Source organism: Ictalurus furcatus, chromosome 6 (assembly GCF_023375685.1).
Source record: "Ictalurus furcatus strain D&B chromosome 6, Billie_1.0, whole genome shotgun sequence".
In the NCBI taxonomy this organism is placed as follows: Eukaryota; Metazoa; Chordata; class Actinopteri; order Siluriformes; family Ictaluridae; genus Ictalurus; species Ictalurus furcatus.
The window spans coordinates 6,417,957-6,438,649 of record NC_071260.1 but is presented as its reverse complement, the minus strand read 5'-3'; the positions used below and the strand labels follow the sequence as shown (position 1 = coordinate 6,438,649).

The 20,693-nt window shown below is 37.3% G+C and overlaps 2 protein-coding genes across 8 annotated transcripts in view; both read right to left on the bottom strand.

The window, feature by feature from the left end:
* The window catches only part of si:dkey-230p4.1 (centrosome-associated protein CEP250), a 45,975-nt gene extending 43,065 nt beyond the window's left edge, over positions 1–2,910 (bottom strand). For 5 of the 7 annotated variants that reach the window (XM_053626340.1, XM_053626343.1, XM_053626345.1 and 2 more), the window contains exons 1-3: positions 2,807–2,910; positions 1,528–1,676; positions 21–152 (exon numbers count right to left, since the gene is read on the bottom strand). In XM_053626340.1, coding sequence (XP_053482315.1) covers positions 21–152; positions 1,528–1,668 — 273 coding nt within the window. In that variant the 5' untranslated portion in view covers positions 1,669–1,676; positions 2,807–2,910. Of the gene's footprint in view, positions 1–20; positions 153–1,527; positions 1,677–2,001; positions 2,021–2,087; positions 2,278–2,806 lie in introns of those variants that run through there. The other 2 variants (XM_053626342.1, XM_053626341.1) reach the window with 2 other exon arrangements.
* Positions 2,911–10,228: 7,318 nt separating this feature from the next.
* On the bottom strand, positions 10,229–19,043 carry hce2l1 (high choriolytic enzyme 2-like 1). Its single transcript, XM_053627872.1, has 7 exons — positions 19,019–19,043; positions 18,186–18,245; positions 17,852–18,004; positions 16,522–16,639; positions 14,896–15,074; positions 14,645–14,726; positions 10,229–10,533 (listed from the first exon to the last, which is right to left on the bottom strand). The coding sequence occupies exons 1-7, from the start codon at positions 19,041–19,043 to the stop codon at positions 10,401–10,403; spliced, it is 750 nt and encodes a 249-aa protein (XP_053483847.1). The 3' UTR covers positions 10,229–10,400.
* Positions 19,044–20,693: the final 1,650 nt, after the last annotated feature.

Below are 20,693 nucleotides of genomic sequence, written 5' to 3'. Positions count from 1 at the left end.
GTAAGTGCGTGTATTCTCACCTTCTGCTGCAGTTTCTGGATGAGTAGTGCCTGTCTTGATTCTCGCTCTTTTCCCTCTCTCAATTTCTTTCTCCACTCTCTCTGCTCACTTTCCCAACGAAGAGATATGGATGAGTCTACTGTCTGAGACAACTGTATACAACACACACACACACACAAAATCTTGTAGCTGAAATAACTACACTGCCTACTTTATCATTAGGTTAGAATAGATAATAAAAAACACTACTGACCGATCTTCCACTTAATTTCTTATTTCATGGCATGTCCATAATTCTAGTGATTGCATGTTGAACTGTTTAATCATTTACTTTTATGTCCTAAGTAATTGCCACATTTGGATTTTTTATTTATTCGTGCATTATGCTGCTTAGCTGAAGGAATGACTGAGCGAATGACTGAGCGATTGAGTGTCTGAGCGAGCGAGTGACTGAGCAAGCGAGTGTCTGAGCGAGCGAGTGACTATGTGAGCGAGCGAGTGAGTGAGTGAGCGAGCAAGTGAATGAGCGAGCGAGCCACTGACTGAGCGAGTGAGTGAGTGACTAAGCGAGTGTCTGAGCGAGCAAGTGACTATGCGAGCGAGCGAGCGAGTGAGTGAGCAAGTGAATGAGCGAGCGAGCCACTGACTGAGTGAGTGAGTGACTGAGCGAGTGATTGAGTGAATAAGTAACTGACTGAGAAACTGACTCAGTAAGCGAGTGAGTGACTGACTGACTTGCTGAGTTAACGGAGTGACTGACTAACTGAGGTACTGAGTGAGTGCGTGCATAAGTGTGTAAGTGACTGACTGAGCAAGGGAGATACTTGCAGAGTGAGCGAGTGACTGACTGAGTGAGTGACTGACTAAGTCACTGACTGAGTGAGTGAGAGACAGACTGAGAAAGTGCCTGAGTGTGTAAGAGTGTAACTAACTAACTGACTGAGTGACCGAGTGAGTGAGAGAGAGTGACTGAGAAAGTGACTGTGATTGAGAGTGTGACTGACTGACTGACTGAGTGAGAGAATGATTGAGAGAGTGACTGACTGACAGAGTGACTCAATAAGTGACTGAGTGAGTAAGAGAGTGAGTGAGTGAATGAGTGGTGAATGAATAAGAGTGAATGTGAATGACTGACTGACTCACGGAGCGAGTGACTGAATGAATAAATTTCTCTTTTCTGACCCGTTCAGTCTGCACATTCGATAGCGATAGAGAGGTTCTTCTGTCTCAGCTCGACTCTCAATGAGTGAGTGAGTGACTGAATGACTGAGTGAATAAGTGACTGGCTGACTGAGCTACTGAGTGAGCATGTGAGTGACAGACTGAGCGAACGAGTAACTGAGCAAGTGAGTAAATGACTGACTGACTCAGAGATACTGACTGAGTGAGGGATTAAGTGACTGAGTTAGTGACTGAGTGATTGAGTAAATGAGTGAGTGAGTAACTACTGATTGACTAACTGACTGAGTGAGAGAGTGACTCTGTGAGTAAGTGAGTGACTGATTGAATAAATATCTCTTGTTTGACCCGTTCAGTTAGCACATTCGATCGAGATCGAAGTTCCTCTGTCTCTGCTCGACTCTCCGCCAGCTCTTCCTCCAGCCTGGATAACTCTGCCTTTAACTCCACCCGTTCTGCATCCCAGTCAATCAGCAACTCAGACTCCATGATAAACCCTGTGGAATAATAATAATAGTAAATGATAATAAATAATAATAATAGTAAATAATAATAATAAAAGTAAAACAAGTAACCCAAGACAATTCTAATACACATGAAAAAATAGGCAAGGTTGAAGCAGTGGTTGTGGATTCTGATGCTGCTTTTGGTGAGATTTTTTCTATTGCACTATAATTCAAGTTAGATTAGTGTTCATTAAGAATTTTAAAGTGCACTTGATCCATAGAAGAGATAGTCTTAAAGTAAATGAATAACATAAATATGCAACCAAATTAATTTGTTTGTGATAACTGCATCAAGCCAGCGACCCAGTGACATCACCACAGTGTTGTATTCTTCATTTGTGATGCTTTTCCAGGCTCGTACGGCAGCTTCTTTCAGTTGTTGTTTGTTTGGGGTGTTTCTACCTTCAGTCTCCTCTTCATGAGATGAAATGCTGCTCAATTGGGTTAAGGTCTGGTGATTGACTTGGCCAGTCTAAAACCTACATTTAAAACTGTACTCGTGGCAATTCACAAGCACTAAGCAGGCAGGACTGAGGAACAGTTAGTAATCTCAGCTAAACTCATGGAGGGGGAGTTAAGATCCTTATCAGCCCTGTGGGAAAAAACAATAGAAACCATCACAGAAATTCTAATGGTTTCCAATACAAATACCGTTACAAACCATCAACTAACCATTAAAAACATTACTGGTCCTTAACGGTATCCACCAGACATAACATATAACCAATAGAAGGTAACAAATTATCAGCAGATACCCACAGGAACCATTATAGATTGCATTAAAACCAATGCAATTCCCATTATAACCATTACAAGTTCTATGAGGGTTTCTATTGTTATTGTTATTACTGATATTATTATTATTGTTGTTGTTGTTGTTGTTGTTGATGTTGATGTTGATAATTACAGCAAGGTGAGTATCGGTCTGTCTGTGATTCTACATCTTTATTTGTTTTTGTTGTTGTTTCTCACTTGCTCCACTGTATCAACCAGAAACAAGATAGATAAAACCGATGAACCTCTCCTGAACCGCTAAAAGATGCTTTCGAAAACAAACACAATCACAACAACATTCAGTTTACATACAGTATCAAATCTGTTTTTGAGCTGCTTCCGCTTACCTTTAAAATCACTGACTACTTCACGAAAAAGTACTGATTAAACACCATCAACTTTAGTTTATCATCCGTAAGATTTATCCTATCCAAGTCGTGTAAACACTTCTTCTGTGGCTAATATTTTGTACAGGCAGAGCGTGAAACCGCCACAGCGCCGCCTAGGGACGGAGGAACGCAAACTTGTGAACCCAACTACTGTACACACCCCACCCTAACCACATACAACTCACAAACTGCACAATGTTCATTCCATATATATCACTATGCATTCAGTATACAGTGTGCTAATTTATGTAATTATCAAAGCAAGTGTTAAAAAAAGCCCTGGTTATGTTTTTCCAATCTCCAACTGCCCTGCTGAGCCTGCGTCCACTGTAGACACTAATTCCTGTCTTTGGCTGACAGAGGTGGATCTCGATTTAGTTAAAACTTAACTATCTCAACTGAGTCTTCCAGTACTGCAGTGCCAACATATTTTTGTAGGCCAAACCGGAAGTTATCATCACCCTGGCTTTTTTGGCTTTTTGATTATTGCAGAAAGTAAGCTTTGTTACAAACAAAAACTTATGATTCGTACAGGTTTTGGTCATCAAGATTTAATCTTCACAAGTCTAAATACAATCAGCAAAAGTAAAAGGCTAAAGTTAGGCTATAAACGAACCATGGTCGCATGACTTCAACAACACCGCCACTAAGCTTCCAACAACTCTTTCCATCTTTTTTTTTTTTAAGCACTAGAATTGAAAAATACTATCAGTTGATAAATCTACAAGTTGGAAAGTTTGAGTTGGAATAGTTTGCATGTTTTGTGAGTATAAACACAATGGGGATGTAGTAGATGAGTTTTCCTGTTCGGCATGATGACGTTTAATGTCCCCAACAGCCTCTGTAGTCCCATTTAGCCACCTGTTAGCAATAACAACTCCTTTTTACAAAAATAATGCCTTTTCGAATACACAAAAGCTTTACAAAATCACAAGTGGAGTTTTACTTGTGTATTGTCTGTCGTAGAATAAACCGTGAAAATATATTGAGCTGGTGTTAAGCACAGACCTTATATTAGGAATTTAACCATAACCCCATTAAAAAAAACAACACTGATTTCAGGAGGATGGAACTGGAAGTGCTAAAATTATGATGTTAATTAGGACTAATTCCTGCAGCACTCTATTACAAAGCTCTGACCAGAATCCCATTGAGAATTTATGTGAGCAAGGAGGCCCTCTAATCTGATTGAGTTACACCAGTTCTTGTCAGGAAGACTGGGCAAAAATCCACCAAAGTCTTGTGAGAAGCTTGTGAAAGGCTACCCTGAGCCTTTGATTCAAACCACCAAATACTATCAAAGTGTATGCACTCAAAACTTTATCCTTCCCCTTCATAGGTATGACATTTATTTTTTGTTCACTTTATTTAAACATATCTAATTAGGAGTAATACGTATGTATATTTAACTAGTCTAACAAAAAATGTATGAGATTTATTTCAACACAAACTAGTTTCATTTGGGGAGCGCTACTTACACATGTGCGAGACGAGCTCAGACACCATGCTCACAGTGTGTGACCGCCATTTTTTCATGCTGGCTCTGCAAGGACCGATGTGGCTGATGCGCTTGCATTGGATAATAGTTGTTGGTAAGTATTGTTCTTTTTTTGCAACAAAGATTTTTCCTCTCTGTCAAAGAATGTGCATATCATAATGTTGAGTGAAAAATGCAACTGTGTTGAAATAGTTAAGTGAGGTGTAAATTGTTCCAAGCGTCCCTTCGCTTAAATTCAGACGCACACAATGTGCAAATTAGCATTGTCAGTGAGTACTCAGTTCAACTTCAGAAGTTTGCTAGCCCAGGGAACAAAAGTTAGCAATACAGATTGATTTCTAGCTAGCAAGATGTCCGAGTGTAAGGAAGTATGCCTCGTATTTTATCCCAGCACATTTTCCAACTTGCAAAACTAATTAGCTAGACAGCCACTTGGCTCATCAACCTCTGTGGTGCACACTTTAGCTTAGCCAGTTCTGTGAAATTCTCACCATTTTATAACCTCGCAAACCCAACATATTAAGATTTAACACAGTAGTTGTTAAAAATGTTCTGTGTCTTTTGTGAAATTCTGTGTAATTAATTTTTCTTTTATGTTCTATATGTATTATGGGGAGTGTATGTAATATGTATTATGTTGTCTTCTTCCCTAAATGTATGCATATGTAATGCACAAAACATACTGGTGCTAATTGTTAGTTATATATCTGCAATTGTTTGTGCCCAGTGTGGTACCTTTTACTGTATAGTACATCAGTTAACATACATTTGAGTCAAAGAACAAATTTCAGTGAAGAAGGCTGAAATTCTACAGAATAACATGATAAACCAGATCTAAATGTATTTTTTTTTTAAATGCTTATCAACATGCAAAAGCACAATAAAGTAGTTAATCTCTTAATAAATAATAAAGGCTATTGGGTTCTCTACCTACTTTTAGGACTCTGATGATGGGTCATTTATGCAGAAATATAGAAAATTCTAAGGGGTTCACAAACTTTCAAGCACTACTGTATTTGTTACTTTTATTTCATGATAGTCAAGTTTATGTCTTTGGCTTTCCACTGACTGTTCATGTGTCGTTCATGCACAGTAATGCAAATTTCCAGACCAAAAAAAAAACAACGTTTCTAAATGTATGCTTTCACTGTCACAAAATTGTAAAAAAACAAACAAACAAACAAAAAAACCCCGCTAAGGCTAAGAATAAAATAAACCAAAGACCATAAACACCGCAACAGAAGCAAAAAGAAAGACAAGGAGTGCAATGCAAACTGTGGCTATACACACACAGGTGCTGATTAACATGACATGATTCAGGTGGTCATGTGACCTCAGTGCGGTGCAGTGGCTGCTGGGAACTGTAGTCCAGAGTTCCTTCTCTGCTATTACATGACATTTAAACTCTATTTGATCAAATTAAGTTGGACCAACTCAATTACATCTCATTGCATGAATCAGGGTTTTTTTTTTTTTTTTTTTTTTTTATGAGTTGGGGCTATACATATTTATTGGATGGAAATCCTGAACCTCAATTAAATTGTGTTCATCCAAGGAGTTATTTTTTTGAGTGTGTAAACTTCTAAACCCACTGAAAATCTGATATAGTAAATAAAAGCTGAAAAACATCTATCTCTTTGCTATTATTTTGAAATGATGCCCTAATTGACTTGACACAGGAAATTCATGGTAACATGAAGTGTAGCCCAGGTTTATGTAAATGTTTGGCCTCAACTGTAGTATGACAGATGGTGCTATGGTAGTCATTGGTAGATGGCGTAACTGGTGGTAGAGAATATTAAAATAAATAAAATTCTAAACAAACACACACGACTCTATGGCAACTCACACCAACACCAAAATGTGAGTGTCATGGTGTGTGTGTATGTGTATGTGTTGTGAGAGTGATGCAATAGTGCAAAATGACACATGGGATGAGCCTGGTGTGTCATGGACTTTAGTGACAGTACAAACTAATCTAGTGTAAGCTGATTATCAGTGTATGTCTAGCTTTGGATATGAGTGAAATGGAGCATAGCATTGAGAAACACACACACACACAGTATGCCGTATGTGTGGGGACTCGTACATCAAAAGACTTGGTGGGTGTTTGAAGATTTATAAACAAAGTCTATTGGATTATCTGGTCTTTTTTGTTGCATTTTTGCAATGAACAGGCTGCAAAGATGGGCAGGATTTAATGGAAATGATTTCCAGCAATTTCCAATAAATACATAATGCTGAAGAATTGAGACTTGGATTAAAGATTTTTCCTTTTTTTTGTTTGGGATGCTGCTCCTCTGCTCCTGTTTTCTGTTCCTCATGTATCTGTCGCTCTACCTGTCATTTAACTTCCTCAGGAGTTTGTTCACATTAGACAGCGAGAAGCAGGAAGTGACGGCAAGAATCCGGAGAAAGAGATGGCGGAGAGGACGGATGAGACTGTCTACCAGGATGACATTCCAGCGAAAGAGCACACACTAATACTCAAATATTTAAAACACACACATTCATTAACAAAAACAACACCATGCATGACACCACTGCATAGTGCACAATTTGGGAAGATGTTCATCCATCCATTTTCTGTACCGCTTATCTTTAATGGGATGCAAGGAACCTGGAGCCTATCCCAGGGGGCATGGGACACAAGGTGGGGGACACCCTGGACAGGGTGCCAATCCATTGCAAGGCACAATCACATACACTTTCACATACTACCTACACTTTTTTGGGGGGGCATGTCAATCAGCCTACAATGTATGTCTTTGGACTGGAGTACCTGGAGGAAACCCCTGAAGCACAGGGAGAGCATGCAAACTCCGTGGGCATACAGGGCTACAGTGGGAATCGAACCCTCATCACTGGAGATGTGAGGCAAACGTGCTAACCACTAAGCTACCATGCCCCACTGAAGATAAGTTGTTATACTGATATATACATTCATATATGTATGTGTTTTAAACTTTTTTGCAAATGAAGAATATGTATTATAATTATATATAGACTAATAAAAAAATATATTTCTAAAGTTAGATATTATCTATTGTTTAGATGGCATTAATAATAATAAGAAGAAAATGATGTAATAAATTGAGCTTTAATTGACTTTTTGTACAATAAAATAATGTTTAACTGATAAGTAAATTTATAACCTGACAGTAATGTATGTGATACCAATATATACATTTATACAACAGTTACTATAGTTCCAGTTGATTAATTTGATTGGTCGAGTGGTGTTCCAAGAGTGTTTATATTTAGCATAATGCCGCTTGCCTGTTTGCCATGTAAAATTCCAATTCTAGCAAAAGTCCCACTGAAACAGTTACTATATCATCCGAGGACATGTAAAACGATGCATTTTTCATTCATTTAACACCGGACTTCAAATATGACAGCTCATCAGATGAAGCTGAAAAGGAAAAGGGGAAGCCAATTTCACCAGGTGCACCATTAACAGAAACGTGCAAATCATTGTGAGCTAGCTAGCCTATCAGTGAGCATGGCTTCTTCAAGATCTATTTCCATTCACGGAGCAAAAAATAAACAAATGACTGTATTTGGCCATATTGTGTTGGAAATGTCAGATACTTGATACTATTAATTTCTTATTAATAAAACAGTTATATAGTATAAAACTGATATTGCACTCACAATTATGCTGCTTTAATTTCGGCACAGCTGTGATTCGGCCATAAGCATGAGGTCATGCCAATATTCAGTATAAACTCACTCTTGCTCATGTGATTTTGCTTAATTATAAAGCACACATTTTGTTATTAATACATAAATGTTTATAAAATATGAATATTGCCATTTTCATTTTATTTGAAAATGTCATAATTAATAACACAAATCATGACTTGATGGATTGATATCTAATGGAATTTATTTACAGTTTAGCCACACTAAATATCTGACAGCTTGTTAAATAGCCTTAAAAAAATATTATTATAAATAGGCAGTTAATTGCAATAACCTGATAGCTGTGTAATATGCATGCAGTATTTTCCAGACAATAGGATGATGTGACGTGTACTCCAGTGTGACTTAAAGTTTGACTGCTTGGGTTAATAATGTAAGCAGCATTTCTGTATTAGGCCTTATTATCTCATATTAAAGCATTTAAGGTCACTGGTATCATAATGACAGTTTACATTTCATCTACATGAAACTTTGTAACATTTTTACATTTAAGCAAAAACCTGGATGCTCACCTTTCCATCTTTTTATTGTTAAAGCAATGTATAGCAATGTGGTAGAATGTATTCCATAAGCTATACAATCTGATATTGATGTGATTTTGGAATCATGTTTGTACGATTAAGACTTTAGAAATAGTGTAGCTAACTGCATTTAGGTTTAAGTATCATTCACTTCACAGAGGCAATTTATTATTTATTTTTTATTTTATTTTTTATTTTTATTTTTTTTGCTTTTAAAAAGTAACAACATCCTGACTTCCCATAAGTTTGTGAAAATATACAATTGTATGTAAATGTTTGGGCACTCCTGACCAAAGAATATTTTTTTAAGTAAAAAGAAGTATACACAATTGCTCTAGCAATTTATTAAAAATAACATGGAAATGTTCCTGCAAGTGTTAATAAATACTTTATATTTGATGAGCTTAAAAATACAAAAAAATTAAATAGCACTTGTGGCATATACAAAAGTTTGGACACCTTTCCAGTTGTACAGTCTAGCCATCCATTTTCTATACCGCTTATCCTACAGGGTCGCAGGCAGTTGTCTCAGAACTTAATTAACTCATTCAGCCTTGGTTAACTCCATCCATACATTTTCCATACCACTTCTCTTACACAAGGTCGCGAGGGAGCCTGGAGCCTATCCCAGGGCACAAAGCAGGGGACACCCTGGATGGGGTGCCAACCCATCCCAGGGCACAATCACACACACATTCACAAACTATGAATAATTTGGAAATGCCAGTCAACCTACACACACATCTTTGGACTGAGGGAGGAAAATGGAGGAAAACCCCAGGAACAAGCAAGCTCCACGCACACAGGGCAGAGGTGGCATTCAAACCCCCAACCCTGGAGGTGCAAAAGAATTGTAATTAGGAATAACAACTCCAGAACATAATCAGTTCTCTGAGTCCTCAAACGTTGTGCTAACACTCAACAACCACTGATTCCATATAGCTGACACGGGAGTGGGCACTGTTCAGCTGTGCAGCACAAACATGATCTGCATGGAAGAGTCATCAGAAGGAAAGCTGACCTGCAGCCTCATCACAAAAGTCAGCATCTGATGTATGCAAAACAATGTTTGGAGAAACATAACAGCAGCAGTTAAGGAAAAGAACACCTTGACACTTATTAATCATGGGGTGGCTCTATTTGCATTGGGGTTGTTTGGCAGCATGTGGCACAGAAAACATTGCACAGGTAGATGGAAAAATTTATTCTAGTAAATATCAGCAGTTTCTGGAACCAAATATGGCATAGTCAGTGAAGCACAGGAGAATGATCCAAAACATACCTCAAATGAACTACTTCAAGAAACATAACCTGAAGCTTTTGGAATGCCCCATAGTCTCCTGACTTGAACAAAAGGTGGTTGCAAGCTGTGACATTTACCAAAGGCAGTGTCACCAAGTGCTAACTTAGAAAGGTGTCAAAACTTTTGCACATTCCAGTTATTTTTTTAAGTTCCTCAAATATAAGGTAACTGTGCACTAATATTGTAGAAATATTTATTTATTAAAAATATTTTGGTACAGAAGTTGTGTTTTCTTTAGACTCATGAATTGGTTGGATGTGTGTGTGTTTTTTTTATAACAGCAGAATGCAAAAATTTAACATACTTTGATTCTAAGTTGCAATATCTACTACAGTGCAAAATAAAAAGTGACATATAGCCTGTAAAATACAATAATAGTGACTGAGCTGCTACTTTAATAAAGTGACTTCAAGTTTTATTCTTCTTCTGTTCAGACGAGGCCACCTGTTGGATTGTAGGAAAAATATACATTCATTAGGATTTGTAATTAATTGTAATGCTATATATTTGCAGTGAAGATTTTTACGCACCACAGTTGTACAATAGATTTATTTTGTGAATATCTAGTTGGCTCGGTCCATCACGCTGGCCAATAGGAATGTTCGGATCTGGTTTAGGGATGATAGTTGGTGATCCATCTTCTGAGAAAGCATATCTATATTGAATTAAAAATATGAAAAAAAAAAAAATTAGGAATTGTGAATGAAATATTCATAATTATTAGTTATTATTGTTAGAATTATGACAATGGGCCCTATTTATCAGTCTATAGTACAAATTGTTTGTAAATGTTTTCTAGGCCAAACTGAATGAAAAATTCTCACCAAATTTATAAAAGTCTGAGTAACATTGAATTTCTTCATAGTCATGTACAGTCATGGGGAAAAGAAGGTACACCCTCCTTCAATTCTATGTTTTTTATTTATCAGGACCTACATAATTCTGTGGTCCTCAGCAACTTTTATAAACAAACAACTAACCTCAGGTGACAATGAAAAACACAACAGATTTCACTATGTGGTCTTTTTTCTCCAAAAAGTAAACCAACATTCAGAAACCAAGTGAGGAAAATTACAAAGTGCACCCTTCCTATTTTGACAATCATTAAGAGAATAGTTCACATCCAGGTGTTACAAATGAAATGTACTGGATTACTTAATCATGAAGAAGTGTGACTTGCTTATAAAAAAAAAAAAACCCAAGAGCTACATCATGTGACCTACAGGCCACTGTAAGATTATTAATTATTTATGTTCATGACAGCATAATCAGAAAAAGACTGAACTTATTTGCTTAACACTTCTCTCCAAAAACTACCTCTCAATGTTTTTGAAAAATGCAGCTTAAATGGGCATGGATGGCTGTACGAAGAAGGGAGGGGGAGGGGGCGTGGCAGGAGAGGAAGAGGGGGGCGAGCCTTCAGAACACTCAAAAAAAAAAAAAGGATAGTGACAAAGTTTGCAGATGAGGCAGAGGACTTCTCACCTCCTGAATCCCCAGGGCTAAATGGAGACACAACAGATAGCATTGCAGGTCCTACGCCCTATCTATTTGAATCATTAGCCCCTGGCATGACTATGGAGGAAAACATAACAAAACCGGAAGCAGCGCGGATAACAGAAATGTTGGAATGCTAGTTAGCTAATAGGCTCAAGCTTTTCACGAATAAAAAGGCAAAGTTATTCCCTTCAACACGGACTCTCGTTGCATAATTTTACACGTGATGGGCCGTGTTGCTTTAAGTGGTTTAACTGGTTCAAAAGGTAAGTAAAACGGTCATGGTTAAGATTAGACACATACCTCATTTGAAGGGATAGAAAAGTCCTTGGGACTGAGTACCACATCATTGTGTAGACGCAAACTGCTTTCATGAGCAAGTCCGAAGTCCACCTTTCTCCAATTCTCATAGCTCTCCCGAATAAACACACTTGAACTCTTACACCACTTAAACAAACACCTCCGACCCATTTGAACACCTCTCTCATCTACTACATTTGTAGGAAAGCACCATGTGCTGTCATAAATAATTAAGAGACAACATCTTCTCATAGGATAAGAACACACAGGCTCATGAATAATTATGAGACCCCAACAAGTTATCGAAGTACTATAGTACATTGCCATGTCACTGCCTGTGACTGAGAGTTTAAACCAGGAAGTTGAAAATAGCGTACAAAAGCTCAAAATTAACCAGCTTTCCCCTACAATTAAAATGAACAGATGCTAAGAATGTCTTTTACGATGTGCGATACGAACACCTCTGTTAAAATCTCAGAAAATGTAGTTTAGTGTTTCATGACACTTTAAGACAACAATGAACTTCACTTTATGCCAGTATATTCTTGTGACAATTGTGAGGCCATCAGTCCACCAACTTAAGCTGGACCAAAATTGGGTCATTCAACAGGACAGTGATCACAACCACAGCAGCAAATCGACATCTGAATGGCTAAAGAACAAAAAAATCAAGGTGTTGGAATGGCCAAGTCAAAGTGTAGACCTCAATCACATTGTGAGCTTAAGAGAGTTGTGCATAAATGAATGCTGTCAAACATCAATGAACTGAAGCAATGTTGTAAAGAAGAGTGGGCTAAAATTTCTCCAAAACGATTTGAAAGACTGATAAACTCCTATAGAAAAAGTTATTGTTTCTAAAGGTGTTTCAACATGTGACTGAATAATAGGGTGTTCTTATTTTTTCCCCACCTGTTTCTGAATGTTACATTTTGGATAAAATGACTACAAATTGAAATCTGTTGTGGTTTTGTGTTGTCACTTGAGGCTACTTGTTTGTTTATAGAAGTTGGTGAGGACCACACAATTGTCCTGATAAATAAAAACATAGAATTGAAGGAGGGTGTAATTTTGTCCACAACTGTACATGTACATACAGTATATTGATAAATACTGATTACCCATAAATTACATATACATTCATGGCACAGCTGATTTACATTTAATGGCCCCCACAAAACTTCAACGGCAAAGCTTACAGAGTGCAGAAAATGACAAACTGATGACTGAATACGCCTCATAAATGCAGCTCAGCCTTCCAGTAATGCAGCTCAGACAATACAGCACGTTTATTTTTAAACTGATGCATGCAACATGTTCCAAAAAAGTTGGGACAGGGGCAGTTTAGGACTAATAACGATGTGACAAGTTGAAATAAGAAGGTGATGTGAAACAGGTGAGGCAATCATCTAATCATAGTATATAAGGAGCCTCCAAAAAAGGCCTAATCCTTCAAGAGCAAGGATGGGTCGAGGCTTGCCAATCTGCTAACAGATGCGTTAGTGAATAATCGAACACTCTGAGAACAACATTCCCCAAAGACAAATCGGTAGGATTTTCACCTTCTACAGTGCACAATATAATTAAAAGATTCAAGGAATCTGGTCAAATCTCTGAGCGCAAAGGGCAAGGCCAAAAACCACTTGTGAATGGCGTGATCTCCGATCCCTCAGACATCACTGTCTTAAAAACCGTCATGAGTCTGTAACGAATATCCTGACATGGGCTCGGGAATACTTTGGTAAACCTTTGTCAGTCAACACCATTCGCCGCTGCATCCACAGATGCAAGTTAAGGCTTTGCTATGCAAAGCAGAAGCCATACATCAACACTGCCCAGAAGTGCCACCGATTTCTCTGGGCTCAGTGTCATCTGAGATGCACAGTAGCATAGTGGAATCATGTTTTGTGGTCTGATGAGTCAACATTTCAAATAGTTTTTGGACTAAACGGCTGCAGTGTTCTCCGGGTCAAAGAGGAAAATGACCATCCAAGCTGTTATCAGCATCAGATCCAAAAGCCAGCATCTGTTGTGGTATGGGGGTGTGTCAGTGCCCATGGCATGGGTAACTTGCACATCTGTGAGGGCACCATTCATGCAGAAAGATATGTACACATTTTCGAGCAGCATACGCCGCCATCCAGAGCACGACAACGTCAAACCACATTCTGCCCGGATTACAAGCACATGGTTGTGTAAGCAGAGAGTGCAGGTGCTAGCATGGCCTGCTGCAGTCATGACCTGTCTCTGAATGAGAACGTATGGCGCATTATGAAGCGCAAAATAAGGCAACGAAGTTGCGCAGTTGAAGAAATGCATAATGGATGAATGGGGAAAGTTCCACTTGCTAAACGTAACCAACTGGTGTCTTCAGTACCCAAACACTTATTAAGTGTTATTAAAAGAAAAGTTGATGTTACACAGTGGTAAACAGTTGACTGTCCCAACCTTTTTGGAGTGTATTGCAGTGATCAGATTTAAAATGAATGTATATTTTCAAAAATAAATAAAATTCACAAAGTAAAACATCAAATAATGTGTTAATAATGTGTTTTCAATATAGTGCAGGGTGAATTGAGTTTTCAAATGACTCCTTTTGTTTGTTTTTTTGCATTTTACATACTGTCCCAACTTTTTCGGAATTGGGGTTGTACAATCTGAAGCCAATCAATCACGGTTCACATTAGTGAATATCACATTTAAGTAAATTCTCATGTCAACAATTTAGTAATAAGTTTGTAAAGCACTAACAAATCTGTACAACTTGATAAATGAGTCCTGTTAGTCATTAAAAGAGCTAGGTTTATTTTAAAATTCTGATCATTCAGTATGGTACTGGAAAACCTCAATTTAAAAAATACAATATGGGAATATTAATTGGAAGTTTGGAACTATAATAACATTGTGATAATACTGGTTACTGAAATACAAATGTTAGTAAAAATTATTGTTATGAATATTGGACTGCTTACCTCCCATAGTGCATTACAGAGTCATAGTCATATACGGTGTTTAAATTGTTTGTCTCATACTTTTTAAAGTTGTGCTTTTGACCTGCAGAGAAGAAGCAAGTCATTTATTTTATTTTATTTTTATCTAAGAATTATTGGGTATTTAAAATAAACGTTTCACAGTAATTGCTATAATGATGAAACAACCTGGATCCATAAGGAAGAATGTTGTGTAGTAGTGAGCAGAGTAGGATGGACTGCATGAAACAAACCCTCAATGATGTTTTCCCATAGGATGGTGACGTAACGGTCACGATCAGAGCGTGACTGCTCATGAACAAAGCCAAGCACATGCATCAGCTCATGAGATGCCACGCCTGACCACATGCATGCAGGAGTCTGCAGTGAGAGTGGCTGTGGTCCTCCCACCCTGCCCAAGAATGACCAGCACCTGCAGCATCAATAATATACACAGCTACATTACTGTAATAAAAAGATTATATAGTAATAGCCAAGAACATGGCCACAGCTGGAAGATAAACTACAATACATATTTGCTAATAGTGGATCTTTATTTATGACTGATATTAAAGACATCTGACACTCTCACAGTCACAGCTCAGGTTGGTTTCAGCACTAACAACAAATAATTTTAAAAGACATTTACAGTACAATATAGTAATGCACAGTGTAATGAGTGGTATGGAAATATAATATCCACTTTATTAGGAACACCTTCCATTTTATTAGGAACACCTGTACACCTGCATATTCATGCAGTTATCTAATCAGTCAATCTTGTGGCAGCAGCACAATGCAAACAATAATGCAGATACAAGTCAAGCCTGCCCTTCTGGTTCCAACATCCTTGCCACGATCAAAGTCACAGAAATCACACTTTTTCTTCATTCTGATGTGTCATGTGAAGATTAACTGAAGCTCCTGACCTGTATCTGCATGATTTTATGCACTGTTCTGCTGCCACATGACTGGCTGATTAGATAACTGCATAAAGGTGCAGTTGTTCCTAATAAAGTGGACGGTGAGTGTATATTTCTCAAGATGAAAACATTTATTGACTAAAGATAAGAAAGAGCAAGTAATGCAAAACTGGTTTAGTTCTGCATTAAAGTACTAAAACAAATTTTTCTGTGTAAACTACTTTATATTCTGTAAATTGAATTTTTTTAAAAATCTAATTCTGTGTTCCTAATTATGGGTGTAACAATGAAGTAATATTACTGATTAGGAAATATTGAATCTTTAAATATTATGCTATATAGCTATATCTCAGAAAATTAGAATATTGTGGAATTTTTAATTTAACAAATTCAATAATTTAATAAAAAAAAAGTGGAACTTTCATATATTCTAGATTCATTACACATAAAGTGAAATATTTCAAGGCCTTTTTTTTGTTTTAATCTTTTTTGTTTTAATCCCAGCTCATGGAAATCAAAAATCCAGTATCCAGAAAGTTCCACTTTTTGAATCAAATTATGAAAAAATAAACTTTTCCATGACAGTCTATTTTTTTTAGATGCACCTGTACATATAAAAATGTTTCCAGGTACATCAGCAGGTGCTGTACAAAAAAGTTTCGTGAAACAGGTCCTTTAAATATTTGATGTCTTGAAAAGCTGTGTTTTCACTATTGAAGGTTAAATGATCTTAACAAGGCCACTTTAAACAATATTGTTGTAACAAGATACTAGTGTACTGCAATTTCCCAAATTTCCCTTTACACTGCAGTCTTATATTACATGTCATCCCCTTTGAAAATCTGAGGTTATCAAAATGCACTGAATACCATAACCCTGGGTTGGATGGATATCATACTGGGAGTTGATCGAATTCTTATACCTGTGTTAATAGTTGACAGTTGAATCAAAGCTCACCCAAATTTAGGCTGGATATCAACGAAGTCTGTTTGATGCGTACGTGGCACAAATTTCACACATGTCGCAGATGAGATGTCCAGCATTCCCATCTCGATTGTGATCCGGTCCATATTATCTGCAGCAGAATAATATAGTTTAAATTATATAACAATAAGAAAACTAAGAAATATAACATCTCTAGATTAATATTGCATTGCTGTATTATGTTTCACTAAATGGAGAAGGGAATTGTCCTCTTATTACTGCAGACATGGTGACAAATTAAAATAAAAACAAACATAAAGTGCTTTAGTATGATGCTGGGCCACCAGGAGCTGCCAGAACAGCTTCAATACACCTTAGTGTAGATTCTGAACCAGTAATGGATGAATTCACACCATTGTTCCAAAACATATTTCTTCAATTAGTGGTTTGATGATGGTGGTGGAGAGTGCTTTCTAACATGTCACTCCAAAATCTCATGTAGGTGTTCAATTGAGTTGGGATCTGGTAAGTGAGATGGCCATAGCATATGATGTACTTCTTTTTCACGCTCATTAAATAATTCAGTGAGCCCTTGGATGTGGGTAGGGTCATTCTGAAATGATGATGAAATTGGATAAAGGTGATTACTTACAAGAACTGTATTCATTTGCAGTGATGCTTCCCTCAAAAGCAGGGGTCATCAACTGGTAGACAGCAGACCAGCATATTTCAGAGGACCGAAGCGAGTACTTGAAAAAATACTACATTTTTTCTCAGTATTACAGCAGAGCTGACAACTGCTAACATACACTTCCTACTTGTGGAGAATAAGGTGAAGGATGGCCCATCTACTCATATAATTTTTTCCATATCTCTGTAGATCTCTTGTGTTTTTTGTACCACTGAACTCATTCACCTTGTAATGAGGGGTTTATGCATAATGAGGGATGTATGCATTACAACTACAATAGTACACTTGCTGATGGACAGTTCTTGCTGACAGTCTGAACACATCCTCCGTTTTCATTCTCAGTTACCTGAAGAACAATTGCTCTTCACTTTTTCCCTACATATTTCACTAATGCACATGCATCATGCTTAATGATTGTGTTTTTGTTCACAATTTCCTACTCTACTTATTGTTTTTATCATAGATCTAAATGCAGATTTTTAAAATTATAGACACTGTTGAAACTGTCTTTGTGACTGAGGCTCTACCCATCCTTACCCTACTTATGAACACTTAGAGCTTTTCCTCTTGTCACCTTGATCCAAAATCAATATCAACTTCTCAGAATTTTTATACATGCCACACAGCAGGGAAGGATGTTAACTGCTTCATTGTATCATGAAGTAGACCCACCATAGAGAGGAGAGATGGTGTAAGGAACGTAAACAAATCCATCCACTGATTTTGGCCAGAGGCAGTTTTGGTTTGGACATGAAATGGCGCTTCTCACACTAGAACTCACAATGTCACCTTCACGAAGGGCATAGCCCCGAAAGCGTGACATCCCTGTGGGGAAAAAAACACTTAACATATTTTCATTTTAAAGTTTGTTTTCATGTTCATGGCTTAAGTTCTCTAGCAATTTTGAAAAATCATTTTAATCATATTTATATTATATTACTTATGTTCTCCAAATGCAGGAAGTGCTTTGGGGGCTCTGTTTACATCAGTATTGTTCAAACCTTACCTCTGTTTGCTACAAGTATCTTGTCCATTGGATTTATCTCATCTGGATACAGAAACTCCTCTGAAGCAACAAATTAATCAATTACATTACATTAACTTTACGATTACATGAACAGTAATCAATATGAAAATATGAATAAACACAGCAATGTTCATAAATGCTAAATTATACACAAACTGGTAGTTTATTATTTACTATACGCCTATAGGCATTCCCAATAAACAATATACTAAGTATGAACACACACACACTGACCAATCAGAATACAAAACAAAAAACCACAACCAGAAACCAGAGAACACAGAACAAACCCTTTGAGATGCATTTGCAATCTGGTTGTAAAAAGACCCGAGTTTCCGAGCAAACTGGTTATAATATGACTGAAGAATCTATCAAGACTCTATCATCGGATTGACAAATTAGCTAAAATGTTATCCACTTATAATTATGGACGAGCACTCAAAGACAGAGATTGCTGTTTAGCTAAACAAACACTTTCAAGGATGATATTGGACATATCACATAGAAACTCTGAGCAATTAGAATAAAGAGAAGTCTCTTGATGTTTACAACTTTGTTGTTTGTGGGCATATTAAGGATGTAATGTTCTATGATTAAAATTGAGGAAGTTGTGGCACTGAAAGCCAAGGTACTGCCCAACAGAGGCCATAAACTCACTTGCAAGTTGAACAAAGTTATCTATCTAAATGTGTCCACTATAGGCAACTCCTCAGTAAGAACGTGACCCAGCCATAAGCATGTTAAATTCTTAGTTAGTAAGCCGACTTCACTGATATGAAGACCAATTAGTAATCAGAGAAACCAGATTTTACCTGAATACTCTCGTTTTGCCCTCATTTTTGCTCCCTGCACTGCAGAGGAATTCTGAAAAAAGGTAAGAAATGTACTGACAGGTGGTAGATATTAGCAGACGGTGTCCTTTGCAAAGTATCATGCACTCTATGCTTACCACAGTCCACTATACACATACCAATCATGCACACTCCACCCTAAGCTTATAGTATTCTGATATAGACACATTCCACCCTAAGTTTATAGTATTCTGATATAGACACACTCAACCCAAAAACATGATTCTCTTATTATTATCACATTTTGTCTCATAGCATACTCCTCTTTATTTAGGTCACCCCATCTGACTTTTTTACACTTAGACAGGTACACTACTGAATACAATGCTTACTACGAAAAAGTGCCTGAGAAAGAATCCCTTATACATTTAGAAATTTAGAATTTTTACCTGCAGAGGAAGGGCCCAGCATTGCATCGCCATCCCAAAAAGTATTGCCAAATGGAGCATTTTAAGGTTTAGATACACACAGTTTTAGCAAGAAACCAATCTGAGTTTCATTTTAAAGTTTGAGTTCTTATATATACACACTAACACATCCGCACAAACATACACACACACACACACACACACACACAAATAAAGCTCCTCCCATATTAAACATGCACATACAGTAAAGTCACACATTGTTATTTGATATTACATAGGACAAATTCTTAACGTCAGGGAACATGTTACACAATTACTATGTGCACTACAGCACTAAGTGCACAATTATAATGTGCACTACTTTAACATGAGATTTTGTGTCCTACATCAGCAGGTTTCTGGGAAGCAGTTTAAATTCACAGAGGCTGAATCACTGACTCAGCAAGCACTGATTGAGCACACTGCACTCATAGTGTGATAGTCAACACTTTTCATCCTATGCTTAGAAAACTCTACATAATGCTCAACCCTACGATTAACACACTTCAGCATACTCTTAGCATACAATTTACAACTCAGGGCTTTTTCCCCCATTTAATAACACATAATCGGGGAAAAGACTATTCTGCTACACTTTCAGAAAGGATGCGTTAATATGCAACACTTTTTGTGTTATAACTATTTCAACACATGTTGTGTTAAATTATCCAATAAGTGTGTTTAAAAACTAAAAAAAAATTGTATTTGTGTAAAATTATTATCCAATCACATTGTGGACTGTGGTGCTGAAGTCATCATCCAACTCTAAACTCGGCCCAAAGTGACTGTTCGTTGTTTTGAGCTTTTGATTGTGACAGCGGAGTCGGAGTCCTGAGGCGAGGAGAACAAATGATCACCGGTAAGTTAGCGTTCATCACTATTTAGCATTAATGCTGCTAAAAATGCCTGGCCTAATTTGTGATATTTAAGCAGGGAGCTCTCGAATATGTATTCGTTGAAAAACAGTAACTCAGCGAGTGATAATTAACTTTACCTATCATGAAGGCTTCAAAAGTGAATATCATGTACTGCTTCTTTAGTGTTGGTGTTACACTACTAGTGGCATGTGCTTATATTGGCTGTGAAATATGGACTGAGGTTATTCTATAATTTTCTGTGTCTGCATATTATCTTAGGCGCAGAGTTAGGGTTAGCTAGCTGGATGCTGTCACCAATCATGCTAACCTAGACGCTAAGTTGAGTTGGTAACATTACTTTAGCATACAGTT